At 35.5% G+C, this 22,716-nt stretch overlaps 3 protein-coding genes across 4 annotated transcripts in view; 2 read left to right on the top strand and 1 right to left on the bottom strand.

The window, feature by feature from the left end:
• Positions 1-6,363: 6,363 nt before the first annotated feature.
• pagr1 (PAXIP1 associated glutamate-rich protein 1) lies at positions 6,364-11,240 on the bottom strand. 2 transcript variants are annotated; one of them, XM_089121785.1, is made up of 5 exons: positions 11,084-11,240; positions 10,679-10,871; positions 8,887-9,214; positions 6,868-6,956; positions 6,364-6,769 (listed from the first exon to the last, which is right to left on the bottom strand). In XM_089121785.1, exons 2-5 carry the CDS (start codon positions 10,842-10,844, stop codon positions 6,519-6,521), a joined length of 834 nt encoding a protein of 277 aa, XP_088977911.1. In that variant the 5' UTR covers positions 10,845-10,871; positions 11,084-11,240; the 3' UTR covers positions 6,364-6,518. The 2 variants fall into 2 exon arrangements, with proteins under 2 accessions (XP_088977911.1, XP_088977910.1); XM_089121784.1 differs by having other exon boundaries at positions 10,679-10,854.
• Positions 11,241-11,751: 511 nt separating this feature from the next.
• On the top strand, positions 11,752-15,397 carry vps25 (vacuolar protein sorting 25 homolog). The gene is made up of 6 exons (XM_039657632.2): positions 11,752-11,866; positions 13,125-13,270; positions 13,400-13,453; positions 13,539-13,627; positions 14,849-14,924; positions 15,048-15,397. Exons 1-6 carry the CDS (start codon positions 11,820-11,822, stop codon positions 15,158-15,160), a joined length of 525 nt encoding a protein of 174 aa, XP_039513566.1. The 5' UTR covers positions 11,752-11,819; the 3' UTR covers positions 15,161-15,397.
• Positions 15,398-18,913: 3,516 nt separating this feature from the next.
• wnk4a (WNK lysine deficient protein kinase 4a) overlaps positions 18,914-22,716 on the top strand; it is an 82,534-nt gene continuing 78,731 nt past the window's right edge. Inside the window, exons 1-2 of the mRNA XM_039657690.2 lie at positions 18,914-20,798; positions 21,010-21,630. Of these exons, the coding sequence (XP_039513624.2) occupies positions 21,037-21,630 (594 nt within the window). The 5' untranslated portion in view covers positions 18,914-20,798; positions 21,010-21,036. The remainder of the gene's footprint in view (positions 20,799-21,009; positions 21,631-22,716) is intronic.

Genomic DNA, 22,716 nt, shown 5'->3' with positions numbered 1-22,716 from the left:
TGATGCATTAAATTGGTCAAAAGTGACAGTAAATACATTTATTATGTCAAAATATTTCAATTTTGAAAAAAATATCAATTTCTATATGAACAACTTTTTTCAACATTGATAATAATCAGAAATGTTTCTTGATTATCAAAAGACTGGAGTAATGATGCTGAATATCAGCTTTGATCACAGGAATAAATTACATTTGACAAAAAATTAATATAGAAAGCAGTTAAATTGTAATAATATCACACAATTTTACTGTCTTTATTAAATAAATGCAGCCTAGGCGAGCAGAGAAGAGATGTTTTAAAAACGGTAAAACATCTTGCCGATCAAACTTTTGAATAAAAGTTTAAGTATATTAAAATTCAGGCCGATATGATAAGACGGTAATTATTGATGTTATAATTAAAAAAATACTTAAGACTACCTAAGACTTTTTAAATGCTAAAAGCAAAGTCATGCACCACAAGATGTACAGTATGAAAATTTTGTATTAATTTATAATAATTTAATTAGGGCTGTCTAACGATTAATCGCATCCAAAATAAAAGTTTGTGTTTGGATAATATATGTGGGTGCACTGTATAATTATTTTGTATAAAAATTATTTATATATAATATAAATTATATATAAATCTACAGTATATACATGAAAATATTTCTTAAATATATACAAGCATGTGTGTGTATTTATTTATATCAAATAATTATACACACTACACACATATATTATGTAAACACAAACTTTTATTTTGGATGCGATTAATCGCGATTAATCGTTTGGCAGCCCTAAATTTAATTAAAAAAAATTTATTTTGTTCCTAAAATATAGTATGGCCTCAGAAGACTGGAATATAGCGTCTTTTTGGATGGAAAACATTTGTACATTTGACCTAATATCTACTTTTGTGTTCCACAAAAAAAAGAAAAAAAACAATAAATGACTCATTTTCATTTTTGCGGTGAACTATTCCTCAACCAGAGCTGATCACATGACAGAAAAACCCATCAAATGTAATGAAACCCTGTCTGTCAGAGGGTTTGGGAATGTATTATTTTGTACATGCTCAGAAAACAAGTGTTACACGTAATGGAAAGTAGCTACCTTGAATGTTCTCCGATTCAACCTGTGATCAAACGCAGTTTTTCCAGGAAATTGTTTAAAATGTGTCCCTATTATAACCTCTTTAAACAAAGACCTGTGTCCTGAAACCCTGCATATGTTTTAAAGGGACGTGATCAAATATATATTAAGCTGCCTTATCCCTGATCTTTTACTCTTTAGTTTGGGCCAGAGGTGAGTTTCCGCCAAACAAATGTGATACTTTAGATGGTCAATGTGAAATTTATTTGCACTTTATTCATTTTGTTGTCTTCGAAGCCATTTTGTTCAACGTTCCTAATTTATTGTGCTTTGTTGGAAGATATTTAACATTTTGATTTCGCCTGTTTTCTATGTTTATGGGTCACTCAAGTAGGGCTGGGAAACGATTAATCGCGATTAATCGCATCCAAAATAAAAGTTTGTGTTCACATAGAATATATGTGTGTGTGGTGTGTATAATTAATTTGTATATATAAATACACACACATGCATGTATATTTACGAAATATTTGCATGTATATACTTTATATATATTTATACTAGGACTGTCAAACGATTAATCGCAATTAATCGCATCCAAAATAAAAGTTTGTGTTTACATAATGTAAATATGTGGGTGCACTGTGTATAATTATTTTGTATATATATAAATACACACACATGCATGTATATTTAAGAAAAAAATATTATTTATATATAAAATATTTATATATAATATAAATATACATGAAAATATTTCTTAAATATAAGAATGTGTGTATATATATATATATATATATATATATATAATTATACACAGTGCACCCACATATATTATGTAAACACAAACTTTTATTTTGGATGCGATTAATCGCGATTAATCGTTTGACAGCCCTAATTTACACAAAATTAATATTATACACAAATATAAATATTTGATATATTAATAACACATTTTTCTTAAATATATATATATGCATATGTGTGTATTTATATATATAAAATAATTACACACACACATATATTATGTAAACACAAACTTTTATTTTAGATGCGATTAATGGTTTCACAGCCCTACACTCAAGCCATCTAATCTCTGTCTAGTCCTAAATCAAGGATTCATTTGCAGATGATATTTTATTTAATAACACGTTTTTCAAGCTCTTGCAAGTTCAGCCGTACCACTTATCAAAGAGAAATTGCAAAGTATCCTGCCAGAAGACCTGTTTCTGAAGCTTAAACATCAAATGACTGAATGCTGATTTGAAAAAGAAAAAAAAAATCCAAAATGTCCATTGCGCTGAATTGGGTTTATGACTTTGCATGTGTATATTCCATCTTCGTCCCTTGTGAACCCTTTATAATGTACCAGTTCCATGTGCACCGATATGCCAACTATTTAATCCTAGTGAACTGCAACGATTGCTTTTGATGGTTTTCTTTGAAAGCATCTATGTTTTAGTTGGTTTAACTTCTGTTGTTTTTTCTATGTGTAAACCTGTTTAACCTGTTAACATGAGTACAAATGAAAGCACTGTTGTAATTCAAATATATACTCTTGTCTCATATGCTGCGGTCCGTTTGTGAACTGAGAACTCCGTAATGTCGGTCTCAATGTCTGCCATCGTGACCTCTGTGGAGCCATCTGGTGTTAAAACCAGCTTAAATGGAGTCAAAAAGGACAGATAAGGGTTTTTACGTCAAATGTCCTCTTGATTCCTCTTAAACTGAGAGCTTGTACCAGACGGGTGATTCTTTGAATCCACAGAATGATCCCGCTAATGCAGCCGCTTACGTTCAACCCTTCACAGAACCGCGTGTGCACTGAACAGATAGTCTGGGAGGTTTCAACACCGGATGTGGCTTGTAAATACTAGATAAGGATTTTCTCTCTCAAATTCAGTACAGTCTGCTAATGAATCATTCAGTAAAAAAAATTAAACGTCACTATCAATGGCTTGTGAACAAGTTTAGCCTAACTAGAAAACAATAATAATAATAGAAAACTGTTTATTTTTAATAAAAACATTTTACATGACTTTTCCAGGCGTGGAAATCAGGAAAATTATACATTTCGTGTTATTTGCTTGACCATGAAAGTCCCAAAGCGGTATGTGTTTTTGTTTTATTTGAATTAAAACTAGTTTTAAAGAAAAACAAAGATATTGGTGGCACTTTAGTTTGAACCAACAATGAAAATACCTCACCATGCAAGATTAAGCATTCATTAATAATTCAGTAAAATATGAATATATTAATATTATTAATAGTTATTATTAATATTAAATGACCTGAGCTAACATGAACTAACTGTTCAAGTTGTATTTTTATTAGCTAATGTTTAAGGGGCTATATGTAATAGTTTTCTTATGAATTACTCACTTAACCCTCAAACCGTATTCACTTTATATCCCTTAATCCTGTAATTGTGGACAAATGTGGGCACAGAGGACTCTGGTGTGATCCTCTTTTTTATTTATTATAAATGTTATATCACTGCCTTCGATAAAGTTTTGTCTATCCATTTATTGTTGTTTTTTTTTGGGGGGGGGGGGGGGTAAATTTATTTACTTCAAAAGGTACCATATTTTCTATGTAAATTATTTACTATTTATTTATTTATTAACTACATTAAAATATCAGTCCAATAAGTTCTTAGAGCTAAAACCTAAAGATGAAGTGACTTTGCCGTCATTTTACGTCATTGTAGGAGGAAGTGTAAGAGGGGGGGATATCTGTAAAAACTACAAGCGCTAGATCTCACCCTTTCAGACCCGCCCATAGGGGGTTGGGCCTAATGCGCTAACCGACCTATCACAGATCAGTGCAGTGTGTTTGATTTCACTGGCAGAAACTTTTTGAAAATATGGACGAAGGTGTTGAATACGCAGACGGATGCATTATGGGTAGGATTGGGTACCGAAACGCGGTGCCAATAAGGAACCGGTTCGAAGTAAACGGTAATAACCAGACCGAATAAGAACGAAAATTTCGATGTCTGAGTCTCTGTGTCATGAGGCGCACACACGCAAAGTCTCTCCCTCGTGCGTGCACTATACAGTGTGGTGGAGCGCGGTCTGATCTGTCTCGCATGCTCGCTCTTGCTCTCTCGCTCTAGATTCCGGGAGATTTTAACTCATTTGCGTGCGTTATCAATATGCGGGAGACTCCCGGAACGTCTGATAGCGAGGGGATTAATGAAGATGCCGAAGACAAAAAGCTCCAACGTTTCACGTGTAAAATTACGCATCAGAGTAAGTGTGCCGATTGTCTGAAGCCCATATAGAATCACTCCAATCCTTTGGCTGATTGACGCTCTTACGTCGTCAGATTATATTAGAGCGCATTATCTGATTTAATTGTGCGAAATGATTTCCAGTCGGTAGCGTAGAGTGGAGCTCAACTCTAGACTACATTGATGGGCGGAGTAGTGCAGAGCTGAGCATTGCAATGCACTATGGGGATTGTTGTCTACAATCCACTAGCACTAATAAGTAATGGTCTGCCTTTTATCGGCCAAGAAGGACCCGAATTAGAAATTTATGATACTATTCTACTACATTCATGACCCACTTTCAATACATATTCATGTCTCCACTAGGGTTGCCGCGGTGAGGAAAATTTCCCACCGGTTAATCGACGTGTGACAACACCGGTAATCCCGGTGTCACCATGGAGGGCAGGGCGGGGGGGGGTTAAATAGCTTTTAAATGCGTGCGCGTTATACTTTCACTTTCGAAATAAGCGTCAATTGCAATTCAGCGTCAATTGCTAGAATGGACAAAAAAAAAAAAAAAAACAACTCGCTGACAATAAACTTTTATTTAGACTTATTTATTTTATTTTAGAACCATAAAACGTTTATTAACGAATAAGAAAATAAAATAGGCCTAAATAAATTACACAAAGTTTAAATGAGATAAAACCAATTAAAAAGAGACGAATATAAAATAAAAACTTCAAAACGGACCTTAGCCTACATAAATGACATACTTTCACTTTCGAAATAAGCGTCAATTGCAATTCAGCGTCAATTGCTAGAATGGACAAAAAAAAAAAAAAAAACAACTCGCTGACAATAAACTTTTATTTAGACAGCACTTTTATTAGAATAATAAACGAATAAAATATAGACAGAACTTTTATTAGCATAACGAACGAATAAAAATAACCCCATGCATAGGCTGAAAAAAGTGAAAATCGGCAAACTGTGGGCCCAAAAAAAATAAAACGTTTATTAACGAATAAGAAAACAAAATAGGCCTAAATAAATTAAACAAAGTTTAAATAAGATAAAACCAAATAAAAAGAGACGAATATAAAATAAAAACTTTAAAAAGGACCTTAGCCTACATAAATGACAGCACTCTAAAAAAAAGTAAAACACTATAAATTGGCATTTATTAACATTAATATATATTGGCCAAAATATTGCCAAACAGGCGCTTTTGCATTGCGTTTTGACACCAAATCTTCCGCCATTATCTTGCTTTTCTGTAATTTGACTCGTTCTCGTCTCCACACGTGCTAAATGGAATCCTGATGCTTGCTGATCTGTGACGTGACGGCACGCGTTGCGCAGTTCATTTTTAATTATAATGCTCTCTTCAGAACTAAATAATTGAAAATTATTATTTTTAATCAATTCAAATAAATATTTTAGCAAAAACGAATACTTTAAAAAAAAAAGTCAAGACATCGCGGTGTCACGGTGGGAAAGTGATGTCACCGGTGATGGGGCTTAAAACCGGTAACACCGTCAACACCGTCTATCGCGGCAAGCCTAGTCTCCACTGGTGGGATTACCCTTTAACTACCATAAGACTATTTGAATTGCTTCACCTGTTGACATGATGTCATTCCACATCGCTAGAATCAGATCCTTTCTTGACTGCTGTATTCAATACTGTCATTTTTGTTGTTTATTTTGTTATTGAGAGGAATTAGGCGCGCAGTATATTTACATATTCATCTAAACGTCACTCTCAGCAGTGTGGATGGTGTTTGTTAAAAGTATAATGCTGCAAAAGTTTTTTACTTCTAAGCAAAGAATGAAAAAGAACTTCATTGAATCACGCTTGCGTGTGCACGAGTGCTGCAGTTCACTTAATGGCCACCGGTGTCGCCAACAACAAGGCTTTCTGAATTCTACATACAGCCGCTTTAGCAAAAATGTATTAATTAAGTAACAAATATATTGCGTTAACTAACAATTACTAATGTAACCTTTATTGTAAATTGTTACCGAGAAATTCATATCATTCAAAAATAGCAAGACACCAGAATCTAGGCAATACATTTATTCACATTGTAAAAAAAAAACCTTTGAATAAAAAAAGACAACATCAGTAAAATTTGAGCATCTCACTGTGCAATGCAAAATGATGAATTATGTTGAGTTAAAAAAAACTGGCGTTCATTCTTTCAGTCTGTTGTTTCCTCAGTATCTCCTCTGTCTGGGGCTGAAGACAGTGCTGGGGTCGCTGTCTCTTTCTCGTTCTTTTTCCCGCTCTCGCTGACTGTTCGGTGATAAAGGCGGCTCGACGGCAGGCCCTGCCCGTGCTTTATCGCTTTTAAAAAGGTCACGACCTGTCCTTAGAATCTGCTCCTCGATTTTTCTGTGACGCTTCATGTCCGACAGCACTTTGTCCAGCCGGGCCTCGCGTCTGACCGAAGAGCGGGCTGAGGAACCTGGAAATGAGTGAATATATTGAATTCAAGTCCGCATTATTCATTTATTTTGTGTTTGACAATATTAATACATTGTGGAAAAAATATGTTTATCACACCTGGTGTCCTGCGGCGATTGAGAAAGGCGTTCTTGGGAGTTGCCATAGTCTGCTCTTCATTAAAATCAAACTCCGTTGGTGTGAGGGCCCTGCAACACATAGGTCAACACAATTAAGGTTTTTGATGAAAACTTTCCAGCATTTTTCTCCATAATGGACTTCAATGGGAACCAAACGGTTCAAGGTCCAAATGAGACTTTCAGTGCAAACTGTTCAAAGGGCTTTAAACGATTCCAGACGATGAATAAGGGTCTTATCTAGGACTACAAAAAAGATTCGTTCATTTTGATGAACTAGTTCGAACAGGAGAGTCACGAACGCTCATCACAGAACAGAGCAAGGAGAGCATTTGTGCTTATAAAACTTAAACTTTGCTATTTATTTTTTAAATGAGCGATCGTTTCGCTAGATAAGACCTTTATTCATCGTCTGGTGTCGTTTAAAGCCCTTTGAACAGTTTGCATTTGCACTGAAACTGTCATTTGGACCTTGAACCTTTTGGTTCCCATTGAAGTCCATTATATGGAGAAAAATCCTGGAATGTTTTCATCAAAAACCTTAATTTCTTTTCGACTGAAGAAAGAAAGACATGGACATCTTGGATGACATGGGGTGAGTAAATTATCAGCACAAGTTTATTAACAAGTGAACTACTCCTTTAATACGCTGATTTGATGCTTAGGAAACATTTCTGATTATCATTTATGGAAGCAATTTTTTTTTTTATTGTAAAATATTTCACGATATTACTGTTTTTGATCAAATAAATGTAGGCCTACTATTACTAGTACTATTAATAAATATAATATTTTAAGTGTTTTTAAAATAAGTCTCACCAAGGCTGCATTTATTTTTATTTAAAATACAGAAGAAAAAAAAGTAATATTGTGAAGTGTCATTACAATTTAAAATAAAAATTGTTTTCTTTATGAATATATTATAAAAAAATTATTAAAAAAAATTATATATAATTTTTATATAAATTATATATAAAAAATTATATTATAAAAAAGCTGAAATTAAACAAATTAATAACTTTATTCAGCAAGCATGCATTAAATTGATCAAAAGTGACAGTAAAGACATTTAAACTGTAACAAAATATTTCTATTTTAAATAAATGCTGCCCTTTTGAGCTTTCTATTCATCAAAGATTCCTGAAAAGAATTGATTCTTGAGCATCAAATCATCATATTAGAGTGATTTCTGAAGGATCATGTGACATTGAAGACTGGAGTAATGATGCTGAAAATTCAACTTTAAACACAGGAATAAATTACATTTTACAATATATTCAAATAGAAAACAGTTAGCCTTTTTCACAAAATTACTCTTTTTTTTTTATGCATTCTAAATAAAAATTATGGCTGTCAAACAATTATAAAAATAAAAGTTTGTGTTTACATAATATATGTGGGTGCACTGTTTATAATTATTATATATATATATATATATATATAAATACACACGCATGCTTGTATATTTAAGAAAAAATATTTCTTAATTATTATCTTAATTATTAAAAATATTTTTAAGAAAAAAATATAATATTATTTATGTATAAAATATTTATATATAATATAAATCTATATAAAGTATATGCATTAAAATATTTCTTAAATATATACAAGCATGTGTGTGTATTTATATATAAAATATACATATAAAATAATTATACACTATACACAGTGCACCCACATATATTATGTAAACACAAACTTTTATTTTGGATGCGATTAATTGTTTGAAAGCCCTAATAAAAATAATTGCAGCCTTGGTGAGACTTCTTTTAAAAAATCATACTGATCCTAAACGTTTGAATGGCAGTGCATGTGCAAATTTATTTGATCAAAAACAGTAATATTATGAAAAATGATTCTTTTTAATCAAATAAATGCAGCCTTGCTGAGCAGAAGAGACTTTTAAAAAACATTTTAAAAAATCGTATCAATCCCAAACTTGAACGGCAGCATATACTGCATATAGACACACTTCCATCTGTACAATATTGGGACTCACTTGAGCTCATCCTCCTCTTGTTTGGCCTCTTGCGAGTCTTCTCCATCTCTCTCCGGTGAGGGAGTGCGTGGAGGGGTCGGAGGTCGGCGTGGAAGAGCGACCCACTTCAGCTCGAGCGCTTCTCCTTTAGACAGGAGCTCGTACAGGCGTTTGATCTCCTCGGGTGGAGGCATCCAGCTCTTAGGGTCCTCCATCTCCTCGTCACTGTACGGGATCTCCCAGTCCTCCTCGTTCTGCGCCAGCTTCCCTTCTCCACCTCCGTTCATTTCTCCGTCTATGGTTACTCCCTCTTTCTGCTCCTCTACATCCATGGCGGCTTCGTCTCCCTCTACGTAGAAGCGATTACAGTGTTCATATATGTATAATGACAACACACAGTGATGATACCATGGTACTTTGATATACAGCCTGGATGGGACTCCAAGGTACAGTAATATAAAAAGCATGATATAGAGCAGGGGGTTTCAATGTTTCAGGTGCCATGCCCCCAAATATGATCGCTCTCATCTAAAATTTAAAAGCCATGTAGTTTATTGTATCAAAGCCTATTTTGTTACTGCGAAAATGTTTATTTCAAATGTCTAAAATATTATATATAGTTTTTACTATTTAGTTTCCTACTCATTATTTATCATGGAAGCTTTAAAAAAATTATTTTAAAAAGTTAATAGCGATTTTCTCTTACAACCCTCACAATTCTGAGGAAAAAAGTCCTAAAATTGCAATTGCGAAAAATAATTGTCAGGATTGTGATGGTCAGATAAAATGTCACAAGCATTTTTTATTCAGTGGTGAAAAACACTCACTATTTCAATGCAAACTCGCAATTGTGAGGAAAAAAAAAACTTTTTGGATTGTTTCCACCACATGATACGATTTTAAATAGGTGATTGTGACTCTTTATCTCACAATTGTGAGATAAAAAGGATAACATTTTTATCCTTTAAAATATTTTATACAATGGTCTGTCTAAATACTCGATTCTGATTGGCTGAAACAAGCTTCCAGTACTGTACCTCTATATGCAATATTAAAGGAATAGTTCACTTTAAAAAAAAAAAAACTTTTGCTGATAATTTACTCACCCCCATGCCATCCAAGATGTCTACGTCTTTCTTTCTTCAGTCGAAAAGAAATTAAGGTTTTTGAAGAAAACATTCTTCATATAATGGACTTCAATGGGAACCAAACGGTTCAAGGTCCAAATGAGAGTTTCAGTGCAGCTTCAAAGAGCTTTAAACGACGCCAGACAATGAATAAGGGTCTTATCTAGCGAAACGATCGCTCATTTCATAAATAAATGACAAAGTTTAAGTTTTATAAGCACAAATACTCGCTTTGCTCTGTTCTGTGATGCGTGACTCTCCTGTTCAAAATTGTTCATCAAATGAACAAATCTTTTTTCGAGTCATGACTCGAAGGGTCCTAGATAAGACCCTTATTCATCGCCTGGGGTCGTTTAAAGCCCTTTGAAGCTGCACTGAAACTCTCATTTGGACCTTGAATCGTTTGGTTCCCAGTGAAGTCCATTATATGGAGAAAATCCTGGAATGTTTTCATCAAAAACCTTAATTTCTTTTCGACTGAAGAAAGAAAGACATAGACATCTTGGACGACATGGGGGTGAGTAATTATCAGCAAAAGTTTTTTTAAAAGTGAACTACTCCTTTAATTCATTTATTTTAATCATATATTTTTTATTACACTGCTTTTCTCTAAACTTTTCCACGGACTCCCTTGTAGCCTCTAGGTTTACGTTAGACCCCCTGGGAGGCTAATGTGAAGCGCATACTTGTGTCATCCTCCGTTTTGGTATCCTTTACGGTTTCAGTCGTCTCCTCGTCTCTTTCTTTATCCGTTTCTTCCTCTTTTCCTGCAGTTTTGTCCTGTTCTTCACTCACTCCCATAGACTCTACCCGCTCCGCGAGAGAGGACTGCGCCTCCTCTGCCGCCTGCATCTCTGCACACCTGAGGAGAAGCAGACGCTGCAAACTAATCATTTCATACTTCAAAAACGAATAGAATATTTATATCAAAATCTATATAATATTATAATGTAATATAATATTATGGTTCTGTGTCAATAGATCATTTTCTGTCTGGCTTTGAGGGCAGACAGGGTTCACTGAGCATCATTCAGTATCATTTATTTTTATTATAATATTGCACAAACATGAAGAGGCGGAGGCAAACTTACAGTTGTTTTTCCACCTCTGTTACAAACTGCTGCGCGGAATACTAGAACGCATCAATGTGCTTTTATTTCAGAAAATAATACTGCATTAGTTTTCATGCCGAGCAATGTTTATTTCGGCGCCTTGACGTCATTCGTCTCATGTCCCGGATGAGAGGATCCGCCCACAGCGCCACCACGCGCTCGAATGACCGTTACACACTTTTCAGTTCATTGTAAAGACCAAAGACAGACAGTCAAACGATTCATGACATATATATCATTCTATTTATGAATATTATTTACTATTTATTTACAAATAACTCTTAGATTTTTTGATACATATCGGACACATGAGAGTTAAATAGCAAATGTTTCTTGTATTTATTCACAACATTCCTTATTATAATGTCTGGTTTTATTTCCACACCACTGCATATCAGAAATATATAAAATATATATAATATTTTTTTTATATATATATTTTAGTTTTTTTTTTAAATGTATATTAGTTTTTTTTTTTTTAAATATGCTGTTAATTTGTCATACTACGTTATTTTCTATTCATTTAAAAAATCCATACGTGTCGTAATTATTTTTCACTAGATGTCAAATAATACTAAACAAACTATTCTTGTATTCTCATTTTGTAAATCGAAAAGACTTTTAATTTGGCGGGTGTTTCCCATAATTCCATCAGAGAGGAAACAGATTGAAGCGGAGCCGCACCGCACATCAACAGAACTAGTACAAATCTGCGATGAGTTTTGAGTGGCCCTGGCAGTATAACTTTCCTCCGTTTTTTACGTAAGTAAATCCATTTGTCAGTGACCGCTGATGGAACAACTAGTATCGTGTCTACAATATTGTCTGAATACTTTGCTCTATTGTAAAATATATACATTTGTACCGTGAATAATGCTGCTGTTTGCATTCCGCTACGGAAGTAATCAAATCACCACCGTTGACACTTTATGCACAGTTCAGTCTCGCGACGGATTAAAGTAAAATTATGTATTACAACACTTACAGTTGCAATGTGTCATAGATAGAGCATTTAAATGCTGTATGGCATTAAATGCTTAGAAATGTGAGGGGCAGCTAGTGCGATCAGAATAGCCGTGCTTCTGTGATTTACAACAAGAAGAAATTGTAATAAGTTAAAATTGCATTATAAAAAGATTAAAGAGTGCCATGTTTAGTAGAGAACTTGGAAATATTTGGACATTTTGACAATTGCCATTTCCTGACTTGGAAAAGTTATTGTCATTACAACTGTGACAACTTTTGTGACAAAATTAACACAATTTCAAAAGTCATGGAAACGTTTTTTTTTAATACTCAGTCCTGAAGTATTTCTATATAATGATTCTTAGGGTTAGTTCACCCAAAAATTTAAATTATACAATAATTTACTCACCCTATATGACTTTCTCAGCCAATTTAGCTCTTCCCAGCTTAATAATGGGAGTGAATGGTACCACAGATTTTAAAGCGCATTCATCCATCATAAAAGTCATCCATGCGGCCTTAGGGGATAATAATTCCCTTCTAAAGTGAAGCCATGCGTTTGTGAAAGAAAAATATCCATATTTATAACGTTATATAAACTATAATCACTGGCTCCTGTAACGGCTGTATGTTTGTTTAGTTCCGGCAGAAGAGTGACCTCTGACCCTATGGAGTAAATTTTTGGATGAACTAACCCTTTAAAAATACTGAATGCAGTCACATTGAATATTCATCAATAATTTATCCAAATAAAATAGTTAATTATTATGTTGAAGAAGATATTGTTGGAATTCATTTACATCAATAAATGTGACATTCTTGCAAATGTGGCCTCAAATTGTTATTAAGATGGAACTGCCAATCTAATGTTAGGTACAATATAGTTATTGTGTTCATATTGTATCATAAAAAACACAACTATTGCTGCTTTTGAGGTGGGATACGGGTAAGGTTTGGTGGAATGTGTACATGTATGTACACAGTAAGTGTACTGTATCAAATGATTGAGTACATGGTAGTTAAAGACACCCTAATGTTTTATTATGTTTTGCAGATTGCAGCCAAATGTTGACACGAGGCAGAAGCAGCTGTCGGCGTGGTGTTCACTCGCGCTGTCGTACTGCCGTCACCGCAAACTCTACACGCTGGACGTGCTCGAGGCGCAGGAAAGCCCCATGTTCAACAACAAGAAAATTGAGAGTATCCTTTCTTGGACGCCACTGCATCCTACCCGTCTTTGTGTTATTTTTATATGATAAAAGGACATTTTGTGGATTAAGTCTGTTCTTTCACTTGCCATGTATATTTCCCATAACTTGTGTTGTTCAGGAAAACTTTCAGTTGAAGCCATACAAGTAGTTTTTGAAGAGTTGAGAAAAAAAGGTGGGAAGAAAGAAACAAGCTTTTACAAGAAGACATGGTTTCCCAGGTTGTAAAATGAGTTTTTTTGTTCTTTGCTTTGGCGCAGGAAACCTGGAATGGTTGGATAAAAATAAATCACGATGTCTTATAATGTGGAGGAGACCAGAGGAGTGGGGCAAACTCATTTATCAGTGGGTGAGAACGAATATCATGTGCATTATTAAACACAATGTCACTGTGTAAAGTAATGCGAGTTGAGTGTTCAGATCATCACTGAGCTGTTCAACATTTCACAGTTCGTTCTTAAAACAGGACCTTTGGTGCCTGATGAGTATTGCAGATTGAATATTGCACTTTTGCTCAGTCATTTAGGTCTCTGTGGTGGAAAGGCCCTGATATACTTCAAGCGAAATCAAAGAATAGACATGTGTCATTTCACCAATATTGGGTGAATAAAGATATACTTAGCTGATTCTTATTAAAGGGATAGTTCACTTTGAAATACATTTTTGGTATGTTTTAGCTTACCTCAAGGGCATCCAAGATGTAGGTGTCTTTGTTTCTCCAGTATTTTCAGTTTTTTTTATATTTTTAGGTCAAACCGTTCTTGTCAGTCATATAATGGAGGTCTATGGTCACCACCTCAAAGAGCATGCACAGAGAAGTCCAAATTAAACATGATTTAATGACTCGTAAATGTAAGTACACATTGATGGCCTAAGACAAGAAGCGAGCGGTTTGATTGTCTGTTGATATATCGAATTCTCTTCTATTGTGATTTATATCTAAATATATTTAGATCTTCACAGTGAAGGGTAACACTTCTGAAATCTCTTTCTGTAAACAATGAGAGGCTTTCCGGAGCGCTTGTGCAGACCAAAGCGTCCGCATTTGGACGTGGCTGTGTTTACACGAGGTAAAAACGATATAAATACTGTTCGTTTTCTCACACAAACCGCTCGTTTCGTGTCTTAGGCCATCAGTGTGTACTTACATTTACGAGTCATTAAATCATGTTTAATTTGGACTTCTCTGTGCATGCTCTTTGAGGTGGTGACCATAGACCTGCATTGTATGACTGACAGACAAGAACGGTTTGACCTAAAAATATCAAAATTGAATCTTGGATGCCCTTGAGGTAAGCTAAAACATATCGAAAATTAATTTCAAAGTGAACTATCCCTTTAATTACACTTGCGTTTTTTTGTAGCGACGGAAAAGGAAGTTTACATGTAACCGTGATGTCTTACATTATACGGCAAGATTATACTTCTGTAACATTATGTATACTGTCACATTTGATCAGTTTAATGTGTCCTTTGATGAAAACCTGTATTTATCTTGTCATGTCAACTCTGTTTGCTGATGAAAACATTGCATTTCTGTTAAGTTGAGGTGTTCAATTGTTACATGTAGGTTTCCAAAAATGGCATGGTCAACTCTGTGTTTACACTCTATGAACTCGCTAATGGGGATGACACGGAAAAAGAAGGTATGTAATGATGTGTAATGTCAGTAAACATCAGTAAAATAGTATTTCTAATCGTACATCTTTACATATATCTTGCCTGGTTGTGATTTACACAGGTTTGCACTGATCTGTTGTATCTTTCAGAGTTTCATGGACTGGAGGATTGGATGCTGCTGCGTTCACTGCAGGCCCTGCAGGCTGATGGGAAAGCAGAAATAATCTCTATGGATGATGGAAAAGGAGTCAAGTTCTTTTGAATCAGGTTTTCTCGAGTCAGACTTTGGGTTGGGGTGTTGGGTTTCTGTCAGCCCAGCATGATCTTTTCTCTCAGTCCTCTTAGGATCTCGTTTGGACTGTATATTACACTCCACTGCTACATCAGCTAGTCATTATTTGGCACATGAGCCCAAACTACATGCAAGGGTCTCCCTTGTTGGAACTTATTTAAATTGAGTCGAGATTTTGTGCTTCGCCATTATGCATAGAAAGCGAAATGTCAGACCAAAACTAAGGAATATCGAATATCTTAATCTAGATTAAATTTGAGACTAAATAAATTTGTGTACATATGTTTTTATTTCGCTCCTGTTATCGCTGTCGACCCTGACTCTAGAACCACAACGCCAAAAGACGGTCTTCTAATCTCAGACGCGGCTTTTGCGATGCTTCCTGGCTAAGATAAAATGTCTTGTTTCTGATTGCGGTGGAATTCATATCAACAACATTTTGCTGAAATCTGGTTGCATTAATCCCTTTTCCCCGACTGTCATTGTATCTTACCACCTTTTATACCTATGTAATACTGTACAAATAAATGGAGACGTTTTCAGTTCTCTCCTGAAAATGCTCTGTGTTTGTCTTTACTGAAGAGCGCTTGACTTATATTTAATATTTTATATTTATATGCAATTATCATGTGCTTCGGGTAAGCATTGAACCACGGCAAAGTCATCATGCTCTATGCTTCTGATACGCTGTAATTATTACTGTTGCTCATGGTTTGGGTAAAGAGTTTTACAGAGTTAGTCTCTGGGATATGTACAGAAATGTTTAAAAGTAAAATCTATTTTGTACAATGCACATAAAATCATTTTAAATAGCATTTAATTTAACCTGTTAACTGAATACCCCCTTTTTCGAATATACTTGAAAATGGACATTTCGAACTTAAACGGTTGTAATTCAAGAATGCTTTGGAATATAGACGTACGATTGGTCTCGTTTTAAGTGAAGAAGTGAAATTAATTAAGAAAGTGAAACAAAAAAAGTGTTAGAAGTTTGAGTTTATTAAAATGTACAATATATTTAAAAAAAGAATTATTTGTATTTTATATAAAATATATATTTTCAAAACCTGGACGACTCTAAAACTGCAAAAAATAAATAAATAAATATATATATATATATATGAATAGGTTGTGTTTCAAATTTTAGGTTGATTTCTAAAAATATGAGCTCAAAAATGAGCTTTCAGTGAGATTTTGTTTGGGCGCAGTACCAAACTTTTTCACTAGATGACAACCAGACTCCATTGCTGCCCATATAAGGCACATCCATTTCCATAAGTGCTTTTATTGATATTAACCATTATTATAGACATCCTATTCAGAAAAAAATATGAGACGTTTGGCAGATTTTGATATGAATTCAACCTAAGTAACACAAAAAGTATGTGAATAATAGCTCGCTGACGCATCTCAAATGTTGAATCTATCATTTTTTTTTTCTTTGTAGTCCAAAATAATGCAGACATTTTTTTTTCTAAAATAATTGAATGGATGCAATCTTTTGAACCCTTGGCATGAAAACAAACTGAGGTTTCTATCCTTCTTTCATGATTTTTCATGTTTATCACAATTTCAAAATAAAGGTCTGAACACGTCTTAGTAGCATGAAAATATTCTTGTTGCAATTTGATAAATTACGGCTCCTCTGTCAATCAAAAATCAATCACCAAATATGGAAACTAGAGATTGTTTGCTTTCAAACGATATATAGTTTGTCAAGATTAGATTAGGTTTAGTAGAGGATAATACTGTTTTTTAAATGTATTGGATTTGGGCCCGTGACACTTAAAAGGTTAATAATTGTTGGACAAAATGTATCAGATTGGTGGCTTGAAATTGAAGTTTAGTAATCACAATTGTGACGTATATCCAAGGGAAACAGCTTCTCGAACTTAAAACATTGATTGAATGGTTGTGGTTTGCTATTGGTGGATCTCATGAGAGTCACAGGTTGCCCCGCCCAATGCCGTCAGAGAGGACAAGAGTTTATTACTTACAAATTTTAGTCCATTACAGAATACGAGTTGCATGATAAAATTTGTAGCTTGAAATGTAATCCATTACACATTGTTGGTAATGTAATCTGACTACTTTTGATTACTTTTGACCTATCTTGTTTATAACATTGATTTAAACTGGACAATAGACAGAAAAATTATTCTTTTTTTTATCGACAACTTAAAATGCATTAAACATTGCATTATGTTAAACATTACATTATGTTTGGAGAGGAACTACAGGGGGTTCATAAATGTATGAAAGGCTAATAATTAATTAAATCATAGTTAAAGGAGCTAAACGCAAGTCTCTAAGTTTTTGCAGAACTACGCCCCCTCTGGCGACAAGCGAAACTGCAACCAGAGCTGTGCGCGTTCATGGAGGAACACACACACACATACGCACGTTTGCACGAGCTGTTCATAACCATAGACTGTTCATAACTAAGGAGCATCAGCCGCACACTGTGCGGCACACATCTTTTGTTACAGTCATAATGAGGTAATACAGTAATAAATCTGCAAGTCATTTAAAATATATGAAAGGAAAGGCATTCGAGTAAATTACACACTTGTGTAAGAGGGGGAAACGGGGGTAGTAGAAAACTTCGGTTTTTGTTTCCATCTATCTCCCTGTGCTTACTGTATCCACTTATGATTGAATTATTATGGAAACACGTTCAGTTATCACTTTGTATAGGTAATGACCCGTTTGAGCCATAGAGACGACCGGAGATCTCTCCGTTTGTTGAAAGCTTCCCGATGTTGACTCTCGTCTTATTCCGACGCATGGCACTGGACAGACAGAAGTTTTATTTTCTGTCTCACGTGGAGTTTGCGTTGGGGTTTGTAATGAGCTACAAGCCGGTCTCTTTCCGCGCCATATACAGATTTAATGAAGTGCACGTCACCGAAAGCAACAGATATGAGCTGGATTTTATTAATCATCGGCTAATTTCAAAATCAGCAAAGACAGCAATAAGAGAGATCGGCAACAGAACTGGTAAGATCATTTCATTTCTTTACTTTTAATGAAGATGGTAGTGTTAAGCGTCTGCGACTTACTTTCACTTTGATTTGCGATAGATTGCGGCGCTTGATGAAGGGGCTCAGCTCAGCTGCTCAGGTGATGCGCGTCGTCATATATGACTAAAATATCATGACATATAGCTTGGTTTCAACAACCAGATGCATTTACACTTGTCCAGTTTCGTCTGGAATGCGGCCCAGACCACGTCCTCAAGTGGTTTGAGCGATCGAATTCAAATCCGTCTCGAATGCGTTTCGGAGGGCATTTACACCCTGGTCTTTTCACGATCGAATAGCTATCCGATCACAGAAGACACATGAAGTGACCAGGTGTAAACAGCCCCTTTGAATCCATCGTCTACTTTTGTGGAAAGCTGACTAGAGTTGTGTCGCTCGAGTTGTCTTCTCTGATACGGAGAACGGCGGCGAACACGAACCTGCCAGACATAGCCAGGCGAGCGTGAACGCGCATGACGTCACGCCCAGTCTCAGATTCGAGCCCGAATCCCTCTTATATATTTCACTGTACAGGGTTATAGAGGCGATCGCAGTGATCAAAGAAGGGCTCATTCAGCCCATCAGGCGATTGTTTAAGCATGTATGGGTTAGAAAACGGCTATTTTTAACATGAAAAGTTGCGCAATGCACCTTTAAGTTAAATTAAAATAATTCATTTTCAAATAAATCAAACTAAAAAATTAGCAAAAAAAAAAAAAAAAAGAGAGAAAATATTTGATTTGTTTTTGCTGTGCGGCCTTTCAGTTTTCCATGTACGTATAGTTGCCTGACCAGTGGCCGGTCTGCATACAGCTCCATAAAACAGGACATTTAAATGATAAAAAATAAGATTTAAGGAGAATCAATGAATTCTGAATATTTTACTGCTGTTTTGTGAAAAATAAATATGGTTAAATTCTGATTATGAGTATTTTAAAAAAAGTGTTATAATCTCATTACAGTATTTTTTTTTTTGGAATATTATTATGCAATCCAGATAATTTATAAATTTACATATATTTTTTAAATTCAATGACCTGTTTTTACTTGTGACAGTCAGTGAGAGTGAAAGAGAGACAGGTGGCGCTCACGTGCGTGCCAAAGGATCATGAAACAGCGTCCTCTGCTGAACATCGCTTTACAAAATTATGCAACAAACGTTTATTAATCCTCCCTGAGGGACAGTTTCGTGTTGACCACACATCATGCAATTATAATACATTTTTAATTTGAATTAATCAAATAGGCATACATTTTGCAACCACTGTAGCCTATGGTATGGAATATACAATAGTAATGTGTTGAACATGATAGTGTGCGTTGAATAACATGCTGCACGGATATGTCGAAGTACAGGAGGGAAGTTTCACATAATGTTCTGTGCTCTGAGTAAATGATATCCTCAGGTATGAATGATGCTTTATATGGTTGGTAGAGGTTTCTGGCACCGCTTGAAATTGTGCTGAATGTGAGCTGTCCCTCAGACCTGTTCCAGTTTAGATGGGCCAGAGTTCATAAATACAATCTAGTGTCTTTAGAGCAGATGTTTACTATGGTTTGCAGAAGGTTTTTTTTCTCATGATTGTGTCTATAGATAAACAACATACGATGTATTGCTATTGGTGTGCTTTGTTGGTTTTGGATATGAAGCTCTGTGACATTTCTGTTTTAATTTGGCCCATTCTTCTGTTGTAGACATTGTGAATCAAAATCATTATTAGGGTCATGAAACAAAAATGTTATGTTTTGGAGCTACTTAATTTTAGCAAAACATTTTTAGTGTTTTTTTTTTTAGATGTGGAATGTTGCTTTAATTAGGTGACCAAAATAATTCAGACAAAAACATGACAAGTTGAGCCCTTTTTAAATATATTAAGCTATTATTAATTGTATTTTGGGGGCAGAATAATTCTTTAATAATCGTGTCCTAAATCCAGCATGAGAAAAAGCCTAAAATAGGCCACCCAGACTCAGTGGGGTGTGTGGCTTTCAGCTCATATCTAAATGCGATATGTATATGAGTGTGTATGAATAACTATGAAAGTCAAGGGCAACTTTAATGGTAATTTAATAAACTCTCAAATGTCCCCTATTGATTTCTCGATTGTCAATTTATATGATAAAATAAATACACATGAATTATAAAAAGATGAGTTTGTTAAGCAAGGCTTGAGAAATTGTAATGTCGTTTTATAGATCTTTATATGAGAACATAGACCTGCGACGATCATATCTGGGTGGCCTCTAATAATTGACCCCCCACGTGATCCGGTTCAAGCGATTTAATCATGCCCCATATAGTCAAAATCACTCAAAAGAACGGATCGGACATCGCAAACGAACCGACACGTTCTGATGGCACAGATAGATCTAGGCACTTACTTTACTCAAGCCTGCAGTGAAACCCAACGCTCTGCGGGACTCACTCACTCAGGTGAAGGGGGCGGAGTCAGCCGCTCGCGCACTGTGAAGAGCTGTAGGGCACGCGCGCCTCTGCAGAATGCGAAGCGACCGCGCGCGTGTGTGGAGAGACTCGAGTGTAATGAGCTATTAAAATTCTGAGGTGATTTCAGACTGCGCTAAAGGTAAATCTAAGTTCACTAGCGCGTTGTGTGGACGTTACATATTAAATATGAAGAACTTTAAATATTTTATGTCGTCGTTGTTGTTTTTATAGCCTAATTTGCTGTTATATTTGTCATATTTTCTTGTAAAAGTGAAGAAAAGGCGCAACCGTCATAACTTGATGCTGTGCTTTTAACGCGCGCGCTTGTTTATTTGTCTTTCTCCATCCAGTTTGTGATGCTTTGAACGGTCCTCATCATGTCTCATGCCGAAGTTGAGTTCGCTGGACGTGGTTTTCCAGGTTTACCTGTTGAATTAGAGGAGGACTGTCTCCCTAGAGTGCCAAGGCTGCGAACGCACTCCTTGAGCGCGAGGAGGAACTCATACGTGCTTCATAAACTCAGTGTGGATATTGACCCGCAAATATACACTGAGACACTCTCCAAAGCGCTGTCATGGTCTTCTGAAAACATTTTATCAGAGAGAACAACTGAGGAAGGTAAAACATCTCCAAGTTCTCCATCTTTGGTCTCCAGCCCAGAGTCTTCTACACCCAACGCCAACCCAGCAGCTCCAGGGGACTGGAGAAGCTCTGTCCAGACGCCTCTGACCCCGGCCAGTTCAGATTCGGACAATGAGGGGTCCAAGGTCGAGCATGTGGTTCCACGACGCCCACTTGTTAGCAGACTGGAACAGGACGAGAAAGAGGACATCGAGACCAAAGCGGTGGCCACCTCACCGGATGGAAGGTATCTGAAGTTCAACATTGAAATTGGGAGAGGGTCGTTCAAGACGGTCTACAAGGGGCTGGACACTGAGACCACAGTGGAAGTGGCATGGTGCGAGTTACAGGTAAGGTCTCTTTCTTTAAAGGTATGGCAATGTTTTGGTTATGTGGGATAGTCCATCCATGCCGGTTTAGACATCAGTTTGCAGTCATATATTGGTGTTGGCGAGGCTAATGATTTTTAGACCTAATGCACATACAATTTACTATATTTAAAGCAAATGGAGCTGATGTTCCAGATGTGTGGCTTACACGTCTATTGATTTCTGCATGTGGACTATTTTAGCTGCCTTGCGTGGAGTGTTTTTGTCCTGAACAGAAATCTAAAATTAAGAGCCACGAACCAAACCAATCCACTCCGAGATTAATCGCAACATTGTAACATTTGATTCGCAACAAATCGTCATTGACATATGGAAAACAAAAATTGTGAATTTGCTCTTCATCCCATAAAGCATTGAAAATTACATTATCAACAGTACAGTAAATAAATAAATTATTTATTAAATTTATAGTCCTTTAAGTATAAAAACAAATTAACAAATTGCAAGAGCTCAGTTTCTCAGTCGGAACTTGGAAGGTTCCATTTGTTAACTTTAGTCAACATGAATTAAGAACAGTAAAGTATGCATTATTCTGAAAAAGCTCAATCACTTTATATGATGAACAGATTAATTTAGGCTTTTATTCACATTGTTCAGCGAACATAAACAGAAGCTCAACAGAACCTTCTTGACATGCGAGAATGAACCTCATTGGTTCTCGCACGTCAAGCGAACATGCTTGAGCTTCCATTTACCACAACTGATGTGTGAGTAGATGAATGTTTATATGTAAATAAAAGCTTAAATTCAATCTATTCATCATATAAAGTAGAGCCATACCGATATATCGGCCGGCCGATATTAGGCATTTTCCATAATATCGGTATCGGCAGTTATAATGGCCGATAAATGAATATTTAAAAAATAAAAACGGACGAAACACGCTTCAATCATCTCTCCTTGGCCTGTTATATTGAAAATGTATGTTTTACAATTTGCAGTATGACGTTATCTATTGCTAAATTATGGCTCATCATAGACTAGCTAACCACAAAGCTAGCTAATGCCACAATCATCAGTGGAAGACCGCTAACGTTAACATTAATG

Source organism: Pimephales promelas, chromosome 17 (genome assembly GCF_988280905.1).
Source record: "Pimephales promelas chromosome 17, fPimPro1.hap1.1, whole genome shotgun sequence".
NCBI lineage: Eukaryota > Metazoa > Chordata > Actinopteri > Cypriniformes > Leuciscidae > Pimephales > Pimephales promelas.
This window is presented reverse-complemented; position numbering and strand designations above follow the sequence as displayed.